Below are 17481 nucleotides of genomic sequence, written 5' to 3'. Positions count from 1 at the left end.
ACTCACTCAGTTCGGAGTTGCCAGGTGTGTGTTGGGACAGAAGAGAGTCAGAGGAGGCAAAACTCAAACCATTGAACAGGAACAGGAACCATCACCCCAAACGGGAATACCCTTTTGTTGAAGTTTGACCTTTTCCCCCCCAAAGCACCTTATTAAAAACATTTTGATTTTTAGAACTTAACCTGTCTCAGGGCCACTTATTTTATTGTGAGTCTCGCCTCTGTTACCCCTGGGGTTGCCACATGCAGCGGGGTGTTTGTGTTTGTCTTTTTTTCCTACTTAAATAACAACACACAGGACAGAGACCACTTCATATCTCTCCTGGGCTCTCACTCAAACAGAAAACACTGTGCGCGCCCTTTTCAACGCTCATTTTCCTCATCATGCTCAATCAGTACACCCCCTTTGTGGTCCTGAGTTAGATTCGAGAGGCTGTGTTGACCTTTGAGACCTGAACAAAGGAAGATGATGGGTTGCTAAAGATAATGTAGACAGAAATTGATTTATGTTATGAGCATGTGAGCAATTTCTTCTTTGCTGCTGGTATTTAGCTGAATTAAAGATTTTACACATAGGTTTTAAAATTGCAATGTGTAACCATTACAGCATTGATTAGGCCCATCAGCAAGAAAACACAAAGTAGTAATTCAGCAAAGTTTGATGGATAAATGTCTGTCCCTGTGATGTCAGTGTACACACACACAAACACTCCCTCAGTCAGGTCTGATAGTTTTGCTTGACAGGGCAAGGATGCAGCACATAAATATAATTATTTCTGAAAAAGAAAGGAGCAATGCCAACAAAAAATAACCAAACGTTATGCACTGCAGCTATCAGTGCTGAATTATAACTGTCAAAGACGAAATTAAATGAACACCCATTTTCCCCTTTTTGCACAGTTACGTACACAAACTCAAATGAAAGTCTCTGTGAGTTTGTCAGAGGCCAATTATGTTTCCTATCAGACCTCACTCGAAGCATTTTCTCTTCATTTGCACCCTGACGTTAAACAAACTACCAAGTCTTTAGAGCACTTGGCAGTTTGCGAGATGAATAAATAAAGGAACACGTTCTTTTATCCAAGCACATCCCTGCAGATCTGTCTAATGACAACTGTGGCTATTTAACTGTCCTCCTCAAACAGAATTATTTCAGTTGTGCTTGAGCCCGCTCCCAGTCGTCATTACTATTGCATGGCCTGTGGCCACTTTTATTCATCAACACTGCGTTACATTATTTACAAACTGGAAACAATTAGGGAGCACTGTATTACAGGACTGGGAGTCACCCATTAAAAACCTCATCCTAAATTATGAATGAGCATTTCATTAATTATGTCATGTTCCATTATGCACCTTCACATGGTGGAGGTATATTCAAGCCGCTCGCCGTTCCCTCGAACTGCTGTTTGTTTCTTGAAAAAAGGGAAAAGGACAGATTCGGGACAGTGACTCTATATTTGACTTGCTCTGGGTAGACGTTGAGCAAAGAAGTGCTTACAAAACCTGATGGGATTGAAGGATTTCAAGCAGAGCCTTACATGGCTGCTGGGAGTTCTAAGAAGAGGGGATGAGCTGAGAGACAGACGGAGTCAATAAATGGCTGACTGAAGACATATGGGTGTACGATTAGTTGATATAACCAGCGAGGATGTCCTGTTAACCTAACTCCAATCACCAGAGTCATCAAGTCTTCCAACCTAAACGACCACATGTTATTTTTGTGTCTCAACCCTGTCTGATAGAACCTGGAAATATCAAAGGAAAACCCCCACTGATGCCTATGAAGGCCAATAAATAAACTGACATGAGATGGATTTAAAATGAAATCAGCCGGTTGCAGACTCCAAGCTCCACTGTGTCCATGTTGTGTATCTACAAGTGGTACACACAGGCCAATATTACTCACAAATCCTTCAGTTTGGATCTAATATTAAAAGACTTCCCTGCAGGCCCTCTTTCAAGACGGCTACGCATCTGTGCTGCCACAGATTTACATCATGTTAGAGACGAGTCCACTCCTCTGATCTTCTCCATCAGAGCCGAGAGGTTGTATATACACGAGATAAACACTAAATATTCACCTAAATATTGTGGTAAAACCGCCTCATTTCTCATGTGATTTCTGCATTGGTAATGAGGACACAATATCACAGTTATACACATTGATAATTACCATATTATAGTTGAAAGTTGAAACACTGTACACTCTTTTACTATTGTTATTACCAATTTATTGCTTTGTAAATAGTATCAAAATGAGATGGTATTATCATACAACGAAACAAAACAAAAATATTAACACTTTAACACCGACCATATCGAAGACGACACTTTGCATTACTGCAATTTCGCAATTGTGCTATCGGAAAAATTACTACGGTTTCTGAAATCTCAGGAGTTGCAAGTTAAAGCCAACGTGTGGTTATTATGGTAATTTCATTCACACTATTTTGGAAAAAACGCCTGTAGTTTCCAATTTTTGGCCAGTTTTTGGACATTGAGACAAAAAAGACTCAAACAAATGTCATTTTAAATATGTGTTACACTGTTCAAATGTCAAATAAAACTTCGTTTTTTTTAATTTTAAATTACCAATGCACTATTTTAACATGCAGTGAATTGTTAATAACTGCCAGATATTAGAAGTTATTCTGGAAAAATGGGAAAAAGGACTTTTATGACCCTTAATTGTTATTGTACTGTAATGTATGCTAGTGTTACCAACCTGTAAAAATAAGCTGTAGAAATGATTTACTTTCGTGTAAAGTTTTGCCGGTTGTTTTTGGAGACTCAAAGTTCTATAGCAGTCTAACAAAAAAAAACAACAACACATGGTTTCCTTTAGTAACAAGGCAGCTGTGGGAACAGGAAGGTGGGTGTAAGCCGGCGAACAGAGGCAGTGGATACAGGCTCATGACACACAAATCAACCTGTGGCACACACAAGAGCAAGCGCGTTATTAACACAGAGGAGGAAATGTCACAATTAAGGTTGTTTTGATCTCCATTGTGCTGCTCACTGTGAATGCATGTCATAAAGGTGTTTAATTCAGTCCATTGTTGCTGTGCATGCCAATGCAGACAATGTAATCAAGGTTTTAAGTTGAACAGATGTCAAAATATAGGTGTGTGTGTGTGTGTGTACATGAATGGGAAAACAAGTGTTTACATATCCACAGTTTAACTGCACTAATTGGTGCTTGTTTTAAAGGCACAGTGCAATGAAACAAAGCAGACTGTGGCGTGAAATGTCTGGTATGTGTGTATGTCTTTAGAGTTTTGCAGTTTATTTATATATATACTTTTCTAGACACAGATGTTGCACTGGTACTCTATTCTAAAATGATATATCCAATGATATAGGTAAGAACACTGTTGATTTCAGTTCTTCCCAAATGTTGCTCAGCTATTAAATTAGTAATGTTCTTTCTTTCTGAGTGTGTGTGTGTGTGTGTGTGTGTGTGTGTTTTTGATGAATACCAGCCAATGATGTAAAGCAACACAATTAGCATAGTGATTAGCTCGAATGCAGCTGCCTCAGAGCCATGACAAGGGAGATGAAACCTATGAGTCTCACTGTCACGTAGGGGGAAAATGATGGATCCCCATTTTAATGGGGAAAATATCATATTTGGGTTGATAAATTGTCTGGTAAATGTTATCAAATGGAGAACGGAGTGGCATGCGTAGACTGCTGGGGGGGGGGGGGGTTTACCACTGCAATGGCTTGAGACTTGGTTTTAAATTTGAAAAAGCAGAAATAGATTTCTGTGTGACAGGCAGAGGCAATGTCCTGGAGGTGTGGCGTGAAGAGCGTGATTGAGCTCATAACTGCGTCACGGGTTGGAAAAGTCCTGAGCTTCTGTGGCCAACAAATTAGGGTTGGGAGAGAAAATATGTGCAGAGAATATTAGCAGGATGGAGCTGTGCAGTAAAGGGTGAGGTCATGCTGAGTAATGCACACTCAGAAATGGGGGGGGGGGCTACTAATTGCCATGCAAGAGCTCAGCTGAGGGAGCACTTGTGGGACAATGGCAGTTCAAAGAGTTTCAAGTGTGAGTGCATTTCAATCAGAGTACAAAATGACAGCAGTCTGTCCCCTGACCAAAAACAGATTGGAGTCAGGTATGTCATTCAGTGCAGATTGTTTATTTTCTCCTGGCAGTGCACTCGTTTCTTTGTCTTTTGCAAGAAGCATTTAAACCACAATTGCACTGAATGATGTATTAAGCGTTTTCTTTTTAGATACAGTGAGGGGGGGGCCACTGAGAATTGTGGGCAGCAGAGCCAAGGTCCGGCTGTGATGGTGTGTAGTCCATACACTCTACCAACTGTGCTTTTGTTGTCCTATAGGGAAAACCCTGTTCCTCGTAAAATGACAAACCACCACCTGTTCTCATTTCATCTCTCCCGTCCTCGCTGCGCCTCTTGGACCACTAGTGAAGGGCAGACACCAAGGTACTCCGTAAGGAACGGAGGCAAGTTGCCTGTTCAAGACATTCCCCATCCACTTCCTGATGGCTGCCACCTGTTCGCCTTTCTTTCCTTCTCCACATCCACAGCCACACCTCGCTCCCCCGTGAGATACAGGCAGATTGTTGAGGGATGAGGGAGGACTGTCACTGTCACGGGGGGTAAAAGAGCAAAGGAGGTGCATGGTTCCTGTTACCCAATGGCACCTAAGCTCCAGATGTCACTCTTTTTAATGACATAATTATAACAGTCCTACGACTCCCCTTGGCCTTCAATCTTTGCTGAAAGCAGTGCACACAGCACACACACACACACACACACATACATTCTTGTATATTATTATTATCATTCACAGCCTATGTTTGCCTCCATAAATTCTGGGTAGCTCGAGTGGCTCTTGCTGTCAAGTACTATCTCAAACAACAACACCAGTTAAAATGAAAAGCTGTATTAATCACATAAAATGTGCAGCACAAATGAGCATTTCAAAAGGAACAATTTTCTTGACTTATTATCCATCAAAGATCAAACTGGCCAGAATGTTCTTTGCTGACATCCTGGAGCTAGAGCCATCTGCCATTTTTCAAGTCATTAACCACGCTCACATGTCAAGAATCTTTGACTGGAATCACTTTGTTTGCTTCATTCCACTGTTGCTTGGCTTTAAAAGGCATATTGATACAGAGACACACTCAACAACAATGTGGGTTACACAAAGTGGCGTCTAGTAAGCGCAACATCAACATACACGCGGGAAACAGTGAAAAATGATCACAATGAAGTGCACTGAGCTGCTGTTTCTGTGGAGACCTGGTAATGATGAAGGCAGTCTCTTTTCTAAGTGAGCTAACTGAGGTTCAGAGGCATCTAAATGTATGATTGATGGGAAAGGAGAGGGTCTCGGCGGTGTGTGGCACTGCTGGCATGAGATCACAAGCATTAATAGAGCTGATCCTTTCACTCTGGACTAAAAGACATCTGTTGTCAGCAGGTAACCCCGGCTTTATCATCACTAGCTAGACCCACTGATGTTTTCCAGGCGTGACAATTTAAAGCGATATATATGTTTGCTGCCTAATTCGAGCTGTCAACATCATCCCTGTTTTGTAGGTGAAAAATGGGCGCGACACGCGGCGCACCAGATGGCAGAAATGGATCATCACTCTGAGACAGAGGACATGTGATGAATGGATCCTCCAGAGTAAACACTTTCAAACTAAGGGCTGCACAGAGGAGAAATTTGCTCTGAAATGACTTTTTTTTTTGTCAACATGCACTGGACCATAAGACTTGGGGCATGTTTGTCATGTGTAACGGTTCATGAAATTCAATTTGCATGGAGCAATCTAAAATTAATTACAGACCCACCATCAAAAATGTTTTCTTTTATCACAAGGACTGACGATTAGAAACAGGGGAGCCAAATGTCTTTTATAACAAAAGCAGCTCAACAATAATTTTATAGCTTTGCAGAGCAAGTTGAAGCTTATTGTTTAGCTCGTGTTTTTTTCCAGTTTTGCTCATTTGCCTCATAGCTCTTGCTCCAACCTATTTGTTTTGGTTGAGACAACTGGAGTTAAATTAGCCGGGGGGCAATAAATACAACTCTTGGTTAAACAGCAGATGAGTGTTACTCACCTAAGCACAAAGGAACAGCTAGGCCAGATCAAATTAAACAAAACCTTACAAATTAATATGATATACTTATTTCTTTAAGTAATACAAACACCAAAGTGTCAATGTCGAGGATTTACAAGTGGCTCTGGACCGCTTCTCAAATGTGTACAGTACATTCCCGATATCCATAAGGATATATCCATAAGCTTTTCTATAGTTCAGAGAAATGTAACTTCACCAGTTATGCCAAAATTGTAGTTTTGCCAAGTGACTACCCCTTAAAACCACACTAAAAATAAATCATTAGGTTGGCAACATGCTGGCTAAAACTGCCAAGATGCAGTGTGTCAAGTCAAGTTGTCCTCTCCCAGCAAAGCAACACCTCTCCAGTTAAATTTCAAATATAGTTTGCAAACTTAAAAAAAAAGTAAAACAAAAAAAAAGAAATAACAGTGGAAGGCAGAGATGAGCCTTTTTATGATGGAGGCATCTCTGTACGACATGCGACCACCAATGTGTGCTATGAATAAATCATCCTGAATCGGGCAGAAAGAGTAAACAGTTGTGTATCTTCAGCTCAGATGCCTAGAGAGGCCTGTCAGACACAGCAGTTAACAAAGTCTACCTCCTCATCATCATGCACACCATGTTCCTGCAGATCCAAGTCCAAACCTGACACCATTACCCCCGCAACCCACATCATTCCTCCCTCCTCCTCCTCGTCGTCTATAACACAAGACCGCACTCGGTGTGTTCCCCCACAGTCAACTTAAAGTGAAGTTTAAGCAAGGTTGGTAGCACCGATGCTAATCTTTCCCCAGAGTCTCTGCTTCACTCGGCTGTGTTTAAAGACCTCCCAGAGTGACTCTGTAAATTAGGCAACCAGAGCACTGGGATTAGCTGCCAATTTGTCCTCACAGTGGAAAGAATCTTCTTAAGACCTCTATCATTTGATCCATTCACACAACTGCATGCATGATCAGGCGACTGTTAAGTGCATAACCGAGCAGTGGAATGAACCGTGTTGAGTCTCAGGGTGAAGTGTACAAATGCTTGAAACAGGAAAATAAATAGAATATAGTTTTTTTTTTATTTATAATTTATAATTGGCAGATACAAAAAACTCTTGAACTGTATCCAAAATGTGCAATAAATCACTGTTGATTTTTTTCCAAAAGAAAAATACAAAAAGACCATCTACTTTGGAAGGTTGACAACCAATGTAAACTGGAGTGAACTGGTAATTCTACAGAGGGTTTTCTAAACACGACTAATGCTCTTCTAACTGACTAGAGTTGTTAACAAATCTGCTTTGCTCTCCCAAGATGTTAACCCGAGTCATTATGTGTACATACATCTACACCGGTGACATTCTGTTTTCCCCAATTGTTAAACACGAGAAAGGCAATCATATCCATCAGCAGCACAAATGTGTCTAACACATTAAAATGAAAGAAAGTTTTTCAAATTGTACCAAGATGTTCATGTGTGTGAGAGAGAGTTAAAAACAAAAACAGAGAGAGAGAGGCAGGGAGGGAGGGAGGGAGGGAGGCTTTTTCCAAACAACGCTGTAAACAATCACCTTCATGCAAAAAGGAAAAAAAAAAAAAACATCACTGGAGCTTGTTAAGTGCTAAACAGCTGTTATTAACAAGCATCAACCTCTGGAATCAAACATTGAAGGCAGTAATGCTTTATAATAAACTACATAAGTATTTTTTGAGAAAGAAAAAAACAGCAGCAACGCCAAAACAAACTGGTTCCTGCTCGTCACACTCAGATGTCAAATTGCAAAACAAAATGGTAAGACAATTCAAAACACTGAATTGAAAGAAAAAAAACTAAACAATTTTACTTTCACATTTGAAATGAAAACACATACATGCTCACCCAAAAAGTTGTCAAATTAAATTAACATCCACATTCTTGCCATGATCCCATTTGTTGACAGCCTGTGAGAGTTAGAGGCTTAGATATGATGCTGGTGCCTTACCCTTAATATCCCACATACAAGAGAAAAACAATCTTGATTTAATCTAAATATTTATATGGACACATAAGGACAAAATGTGTGACTATTTTTTTTTTCTTTTTTTTTTTTTGAAAAATGCCATCTGAAGGACAGCTCTTGGCAGGAGAGGATCCAAGCATGTCATGAGGGATTTTCAAGTGCAAAAGATGTGTCAATGTAGTTTTTCTGATTCTCATGCTTTCTGGAACTGGTTTGCAGGCAGATAAAATGGATACCTCAAACAAGCACACACATTCCTTTTGTAAAGCCCCATCCCCCAGATGGCAAATGTCAATAAAATAAAAAAACACTCACATGAAAAGGATTCAAAAAGAAAAATACATTTCTTGTACACAGAATGTCCAGCCAATGTTTGTGACAGAAAAACCATCCTTTACACAGCCAAACACACATCCTAGATCCTTCATTCCTATACAATTCAAAGCTTTAAAATGCTAAGTCTTAATACATGCAACACCGTTCAGAGTTCCTATCGAATTTCTGCTGTGCTAGACTCATGGTTACTTCCTCAGACACCAACACTTCTGGCTAACTAAAACGAGAACTATACACTAACACAAGAACCTACCATAGTTGTCCGAGAGACCATTTTCCAAATACTATTAAGGACACTGATGTAAAAAAAAAAAAAACGAGGATGCTCATTCATTTTGTGAAAAACAATTCCCTGTCAAAGTATCCATATAAAGCACTTGCGTAGCATACTGTGCTCTTCCCTTTACTCTGGCACTAAATAGCCTGGTAGTGAGACAATCTGTGGGTTAATGCAGCTCAGTGGGGACGGGGGGGCGACGTGAATAAGCAATGGCAAAAAACTGTATGCTTTTTTTGGAAATGTCCTTGAAACCCATATGACACTAATGATGCCATGCAGCTGTGACAGAACTTTCGTCATGTGCTGGAAGCCTGGCACTGCTCCAAGTTGGTGAGGAAGGTCTTAACCCTGGCATTCCCAAATCCATGAACCTCAACTCACACCCTTTTAATTTCTTTTGATCAGGTTTCAGCTCATGAAGAGAGCCATTTCCTGCATACAGATTGATTTTCAGTTGTGGGGGTAACCGAAGGCAATTTCCTTTACATCATAACCGCCCTTGTTAAATAAATGCAATTGTGCATTTAAATTGCTTTTTTCCTCAAAAGTTGCTTTGTTTAACCAACTTGACCAAAATCTTACACTGACTTAGTGTGACATCTTCACTCATTGAGAGTTACTGTACAGTGGGGGGACATATTACGCAAAATCAACTTTTTAACCATTTTAATACTTATATTTGGGACTCTGGGGGCCCTACCAGTCACCAAAGTGTGGAAAAAGAATACTCCGTCATGTTTTCGTGGTTCCCCTTAGTGTAAGTATAGGCGATAAAACACTCGATGTTGAATTCCCTGCGTTTATGACGTCAGCATGCGCATTTCACCGCGAATGTTACCGCCCCACCAGTAAGTTTACTTCGAGAGCTCCACCTTAGCTCCACCTTGTCCCTGCGAGAGTGCAGGCGAGGGAGGAAGAGCGGTATTATGTCAACGCAGAGGGACAAGTGTGCTGTTCGTGGCTGCACAGTGGAGCACAGTGTTTTACACAAACTTCCAGCCTCAGAGGATTTGATATATGAAGCTAATGTGCCGGATAAAGTCAGCAAACGTGTGTTCGCACTAGACAGCGGTCGCCGTATTTAGTCAGGGGACGTATTTCACCGACGTACAAACACACACACGTTGTTAAGAAAAGGTCACATAGAGCTCATAACTGACCATTCTGACACGTCCTAATTAAAAATATTTGTTCAGTACGTCCTCCATGACCGGAGCACAGACTCAGTCTGATACAATCACATATACAGCGGCGAGCGGCAGTTTATGCCGCTCGCCACTGGCGATCAGCGGTGCTGCACTCTCTGTGCAGAGGTGCTGCACTCTCTGTGCAGAGGTGCTGCACTCTCTGTGAAAATCAGCTGATCGCCACCGCTGATCGCCAGCGGCGAGCCGCCTAAACGGCCGCTGTATGCGACTGATCGCCAGCTCCGGTGCAGACCGGTGACTATGCTCCGGAGACCTCGCCACCGCGGCACCGCTGATCGCCACCGCGGCACCGCTGATCGCCAGCGGCGAGCCGCCTAAACGGCCGCTGTATGCGACTGATCGCCAGCTCCGGTGCAGACCGGTGACTATGCTCCGGAGACCTCGCCACCGCGGCACCGCTGATCGCCACCGCGGCACCGCTGATCGCCACCGCGGCACCGCTGATCGCCAGCGGCGAGCCGCCTAAACGGCCGCTGTATGCGTTTAGGCAGCTCGCCGCTCGCCGCTGGCGATCAGCGGTGCCGCGGTGACGAGGTCTCCGGAGCATAGTCACCGGTCTGATACAGTAACATACAGCGCCAGCTTATGCAGCTCGCCGCGCGCCGCTGGCGATCAGTGGTGCTGTTCCTAAGTGTTTTTAACTGATTAACAGTTCGGCACTGTTCGGCTCGATCCTTATGTAGAACGTCTCTTCCTGTGACGGCACTCTGGCTGTTTTCTGCACACGCTGCCATGTTGATATTGTCAGAGAACTAGTGGAGGGAGGGGGAGACGAATAGAGCTGTAAAGCGCTGTAACGAGGACAAATCAGAAACCCCCTGGAAGAAGTGGGTGTGTGTTTGCCTGTGTCTCATTTGCATGTAAAGGGACCATGCACGAAAACCGAGCGTTCTGAAAGGGGCGGGCTTAGCAGGGTTATTGAACTGCTATGATGCTTCATCCTTATGGTATTTTGACCAAGGCATGTCACTGACATGTTCATTAGGACACCAGGGAACTATTTTAATGGGGGAAATAGGGTATAATATGTCCCCTTTAAAGCCTTTACAACATGCAGATACAAGCATTACAGACAGTGACAAAGTTGTTGGGCCTGAGCTGCGGTGCACTTTTTGAAACATTCCTAATGCAGAAATCTTTTTTTTTTTTTACTTTTAGTGTTAACATATTTTGAAAAGATTTATACATCAACTTGATGCCGTTTTTTACAAACAGCATTATATGAAAATCCAGCATCATTAGTACCTTTAGGCTTGCACATTATATAATGGCTACATGCAGCCATAGAGTTTAAAGCTACTTGTCTGACCAACTGTTAAAAGCCTCTGACACACTGACAAGTTTTGGTCATCTTTTGCAGAGAAATGTTGTTGTGAAATGATGAAAGTAATCTCATGTGACTCTGAAATGGATTTTACACTTATATATTGACATGGGACTATGGTTAGCTTTTCAACTCCTGCTGTATCAACAGATAGCCATGTCTAATAATGATATACGTGTAAGAGCAATAAACTATAAAAATATGAAACTGTATCCACTAGAAAAGTTGTATGTTTGCAGAAATCTGTTTTTGCCAAGGCGAGCCAGAGCAAGGTTTTGGCGAAATAATACTTTCTTTAGTTTGTTCACTATCACTTATAAAATCCCATGTCTTGCTATTTGAACTTTTGATGCCATATTATGAATGCAGGTTGGTGCTCTAATTTGCAGTCTGGTTGTATTGACAAATATGATATTATCGTAGAAGTAAAAAGATGCAAAAGATGAACAAAACTGATCAGTATGCAGAGAGTTTCACACTTGATTAAAATGTTTCATTGTAGTGATACAATTTAATCCTAAAGAAACATCTGAAATGTATAATGTAGTGGATAAAATTCTAGGAAATTTTAACACTGAGTGTAGAATAGTGTATTGTTTATTTTTCCTTAGCAGCCAAACTTTAGTGTAGATGGCAAACTTATGAAAATCTGTTCTACTTGCACAACTTGATGTTACACCTAACAGTTCATCACAATACATACCTAAAGTCTACATTTAATGTACGTAAATATGATAACTTGGCTGTAAACCTCCATTATATTTTTGCAATAGATTATGTACTGGACTGTGTTTCTGAAAGAAAAGCCTCCTAAAACCAGCAAAAAAAATTAAAAACAGAACAGTGGAATGGAGGACTAAACAGTGACAGAATCATGTGGACACAAATCAAGGACCACCAGAACCAAACATGTAAAAACTGTAGTTGTATGTAAACCGGCTTTAAATCTCCTAACTGAACACAAAAGTGCAAATTGCTACCACTGTCCTGTCCTGTCTGTGTCCTCAGTAGTGCTTCTCCTGCAGATAATCTTTCATTTTGTTAGGTAAGGGCAGTTTCTGGATCAGGTCTATTCTTGTGTATTGTCTAATGACAAAGCGACAAAGGTACTGCAGAGAGCGCACTTGCATAAACCGAGATACTGGGTTGGTTAGTCTAACAGGGTAAGTTGCAGACCCTGGTACGCGAGACCTGGAATAGCAAAAAGCTCCATTTTCTGAGTCTTTGATAGAGTGATCAATTAAGTCAACAATGGACGTGTGTCCCTCAACATCGGGCTGCTCATAGAAGCTGAAGCGTCCATTAGAGTGTTCGATACGGGTGTGGAGGGTTTTGCTCTGTGACCTGAAACTCAGGCTGAGTAGGTACCTGTCATCTGAGCTGTCTCGCACTAGGAATGAGCCATCAGCCAAGTTGACCAGCTTCTCCTCTGCCTCCCACCGTGTGATGGGGCCCCAGTACCAGCCCTGCCTTGCCAACTTCTTCAGCTCCTCTGTCAGGCTAGTAACAACCATTGGTCCGCTGCTCTGGACTGAGTCGTACACCCGACTGACCCCAGGAGCTGAATGGGGGTCAAAGTTGAGGTGATGTCTTACCCTCTCAGCTACCTGGCTGTCTGTAGAGCTGAACCCTGAAAAAGTCCTGGGTATATGTCCATTATTCATCACGGGTGGCAGGAGTGGAGAGAGAGGAGGCGGGACCTCTACCCTGGAGCTTTGGAGCAACACACCACCAGAACCGATGAGAAGACTACTAACTGAGGTTTCCATAAAGAGATCCGCTGGCAACCCACTAACAAGTTCATGTTCCTCTTGTCCCTGGTCTGTGTGGAGGGAACCAGTGTCTGCTTCTGTCACCACCTCCATAGGAGAGGAGCTGTCCAGGCAAAAAGAGTGGGACCCTTCCGGGTACATTCCCTCATCTAAAGGCATTGTGTACTGGATGTAGTCCTGGGGTGTCAACCCCAGCACCACAGGCACATCGTTTTCATCAATATTTAGATGCAGCTCACCATTTTGTGGCTGCTGGAGATTCTTTAGGGATTCTGCTTGATCCTGAAAGAGCCCTTCCATCTGGAAATCATGAAATTCTTTCCGGACACCGTTTAAGCTGGGACTGGGGCTGGGTGAGTGAACCATGGCTTTTACTTTTACCTCCATTTTAATGCATGAATCATCAGAGTTGACCGATCTCAGAGGCCACGGTGAGGGGCTATAATGGTGACTTCGTAGGGACGCAGATCTTAGGGGTCTCTGAGCTTTCACCTCATTGAAGCTGATGGGCACAGAGGAAGATGAGAAGGTGTCATCATCATCCACCGAGCCAATGGCAGAAGACCCGCCTTTCACTTTTGCCTTCTGCTTGGCAGAGAGCCTCCTCTTTAGTGATCCCATCAGGCTCTCACTCTTTGAGCGACCCTTGTTCTGACCCCCCTTGTCCTCTTCTCCACCAAGTTCACAGCCGGAGAGCTCTTTGGTGTAGCAGCCCCCAAAAAGTGACTCTTCCTTAGAAAATTCAGGAGTCACTGAGGGCTGCTGGAGCATGACAAAGTCCTCCTCCTTGCCCTTTATGCTGAGGGACTTGCGGATGGTCTTAAGGCTTATCTTCTTCATTCTGACGGGCCCTCCAATGTGGCGGCATGGGATGGCTCTGCTGGTATCCTGATGAAAGTACTATCCACAGTGACCTCCCATCAGGCCGCACAAAACAAGCCATGCATAGAGTGGAACCATGACACCCTTTAGACAAAAATAAAGAAACAAACAGATGGGTTTAGTCATAAAAAGATATGGTTGTACACATTATAAGCTGACTCTCAACTGGTGGATTTGTCATTTGGTCTTTAAACTGAATGAAAAAAAATATTTGTCTTCAAATTTCTGGTTTTCTCTGACCAGTCGTCAAAAACAGTGTTCATCATTAAGTTATCAATCAAACAAACAAAACACTACTCATTTAAAAGAGGCCAATCTCATTAGCACAAGCACAAATGTTGGTTCATTATCTTGTTGCAACACCTTTGTTACCACTGACTCCTTGAGTCACAGATAACATCTGGTTCGTTGTTTACAGTCCTGTGCTGCTACTGCTGCTGCTGCTGCTGCTGCTGCTATGATTGCAGTAAAATCTCAGTTTTGTGTTCAATATCACTCCCCTAAAAAAATGTTTACAAAAAAATTACTTGGTCCTTAATTGTATACTTTTCTTCCCTTAGACAAATGTATCCAATTTAAATAAACTTAATAGCTCAAATGAAGCAACTTACATCTTATACGTCACTGTTACTAATTCAATTAAATGTAATGTTTAAACTGTAGTGCCAAACTGTATTGTCATGGTTTAGTGAAATAAAAGACCAACATTGAATATTCAAAAGCAGTCAAAAGCAATTAAAGCAATCAACATTGAACCAGGATCTGTACACTCAGATCAGATCTCACAACTTGAACCACCTGAATAAATAAAGCTACATATTAATCAAGACAGCTGCAATCTGATTACTCACCATTGTGTGCAGGAAAATGGTGACTCAGTTGGATGGGTCAAGTTCCACTTCCACCACCTTTCATTTGATGCTGTGGGGAGAAACACAGTTAGTTTTAGTAGTTTTACACGTCTAATCCCCATGCAATGTTACTTGACAACACATACATGTTATTATGCACCTACATAAACTCTTCATAACAAACGTGGTGCCATTACTAATCCAACGTTAGCAAGATTTGATCCCACCTAGCAAGGCCTACTGACAACAGCATGCCTTTAGCTTGCCTAAGCCTGGTGGCATGCGTATCTAGAGACAATACAGTGACAATAGATACATAGTACACATTTTAACAACGTGAACATAAGATATTAATAACTACTCAAGAAAATGAAGTGATCTAATTAAGGAAATCAAATTAATGGGCGATGGCTTGCTTGTATGCTAACATGAAACGGCTAACAACCAGATAATTAGAACATAAAATTCCATAGTACATGCAATGTATTTACTCATTTTAAAAACGTGCACATTTTATATTGTTTTTACCTGATTGTCCAGCTAAGCAAAATGACCCAGGGAAGATGACATCTGTGTTATGTAGCACGTACATGAAAGGTTAGCTCCTTCAGCTAATGTTAGCTTACTACCTAAGCCACTCGGCTAGCTTTGATAGCGTTCGCTGCCGAAAACATTCTCGTTACATTCCCTCTATCTGCCTCTGCGTCCACACGTAAGCACAAAAGCGTTTGTCTGGTCGTATTCAACACCTCTCTAAGCGTGCGGGTTTACATTGGAGACTGGAATGACAGAAACGAGGTGTCATCTCTCCTTCCCTGGGTCGGCTAACACTTTGGAGCCCACGGCACGGCCTCTTCCTTTCTTCCTTTGTTGCCTGTTGAATTGTGGGAGCTGTTTCAGATGCAGCGAATCAGACTCAGAGCAGCGTGAGCAGATTTCACATGCCAGAGAGTGACAGACAAAACCCTGATATTTACAAACCATGTGCTGAAAAAAATAAATAAATAATAATAATTCGTCTTCAGGATTATTTGGCAGTTGTAGAACAAATCATATGAAATGTACAATGTAGTATGGGATCTACAGCCTATTTGAAATCATGAAAAATTACATTACATTCATGAAAAATGACAAAGGGATACCAAATTAATCACCTCCTATGTCGATAATCAATTTACACAAACCACGTTCTCTGTTGTTGTTTTTAATCTTCTTAAACATAAATATTTTCTGATTTATTTGCTCATCTATGACAGTAAACTGAATATCTTTGATTTGAGGGCAAAACAAGACATTTGTGGACATGATTTTGAGGTTCAGGAAACACAGATCAACATTTTTCATAACTTTTTGACATTTTATTGACCCAAAAAAACCCAAATTCATTCATTGAGACAATAAATGTCGGATTAATCCATGCATCTTCTACCACTTTATCCTCCACATGAGGGTCGTGGGGGGTGGGGGTGCTGATGCCAATTCCAGCTGACATAGGGCAAAAGGCGGGGTACATCTTGGACAGGTCACCAGGCCATCACAGGGCCACAGTGAGACAAACAAATCTGTTTTTGGACTATGGGAGGAAACTGGAAAACCTGGAGAAAACCCACACACACAACATGCAAACTCCATGCAGAAAGGCCCTTGCTCTGATCGGGTCTTCCATAATGAATAATAGTTGTTAGTTGCCGCCCTAATTTTAATGAAGGAGTTCCTGTACAAAATTACTGTTTATTTCACTCTCGCATTTGTTTGTGAAATAAATAAATGCACAGACACCTTGAAATTATTGACTAACAAATGCATGTATGTACAAAGATATTTGTTTTTTGATTTAGTTTTTCCATAAAGGCCACACCATTGGTAAGATTTATTGTGGCACAGCTGGCATTTCTAATTAGTGAGTGGAATTCTTTTCTTAATTGTCCTAAACCACTAATTTGCGGACCAGTTTTTCATCCTAAGTGTCATGCCTTAATTGTTTCTGGTAGAGAAATGTGACATTGAAGCTTGTGCTCAACTCACAGAGATCAAATATTTTTTTGTTTTTGTTCAACAAAGTTATTTATGTAGTTCTGTATGAGGGAATATTCAGACAGACCTTTTATACAGAAAAAATGTCAAATTTAATTGCATGTTTGTTGCCATTTTTAAATTGTTTTCTCACTGTGCACAGCATATGGTTTACATAAACCTTAGAGCGACGATCACAGTTCCATTTCCCACACCTGATAATGTGATAACTGTTGAATTAACACCCATTTCACTTTTTCCCCTAAATGCTACTTGTGCTCAGCCTTTCCACTGGAAGGTCTTTCTCATTTGTATTCCGGGAACATCAAATTAGCTCTCCAAGTATTTTCAAGTATTTGATATAGCAAATAGAACTTGAACTCTGCAATGATACATTGCTTGCCTAATTAGTGTCAGTATTGTTTTAAAGTAGATTGTGTTTACCACTGCCAGGCTAATTTGGCCCATACACTGAACATTACAGTGTTTTTTCCACACTGTCAAGTGTATGGCAGTCCTTTCCCAACCTGCTTAGAGTAGCTGTGTGCAGACAGTCTCTATGCAAAGACTTTAATTACCAAGCCCTATTAGGGTTGATCAGGCTGCCTTCACTTGATGTGTTGGCACAGGAGGGAAGGGCTGGTGAAAAGGAGGGGGTGGCAGCTCTTAGATATACCACCAAGGACATCGGCAAGCGTGGATACAAATTTTCC

The 17481-nt window shown here is 41.6% G+C and overlaps 1 protein-coding gene across 1 annotated transcript; it reads right to left on the bottom strand.

Annotated features, from left to right (window-relative positions):
• Nucleotides 1–11825: 11825 nt before the first annotated feature.
• On the bottom strand, nucleotides 11826–15626 carry LOC131463662 (suppressor of cytokine signaling 6). The gene is made up of 3 exons (XM_058635524.1): nucleotides 15284–15626; nucleotides 14756–14825; nucleotides 11826–13988 (listed from the first exon to the last, which is right to left on the bottom strand). Exon 3 carries the CDS (start codon nucleotides 13860–13862, stop codon nucleotides 12255–12257), a length of 1608 nt encoding a protein of 535 aa, XP_058491507.1. The 5' UTR covers nucleotides 13863–13988; nucleotides 14756–14825; nucleotides 15284–15626; the 3' UTR covers nucleotides 11826–12254.
• Nucleotides 15627–17481: the final 1855 nt, after the last annotated feature.

Source organism: Solea solea, chromosome 1 (genome assembly GCF_958295425.1).
Source record: "Solea solea chromosome 1, fSolSol10.1, whole genome shotgun sequence".
In the NCBI taxonomy this organism is placed as follows: Eukaryota; Metazoa; Chordata; class Actinopteri; order Pleuronectiformes; family Soleidae; genus Solea; species Solea solea.
This window is presented reverse-complemented; position numbering and strand designations above follow the sequence as displayed.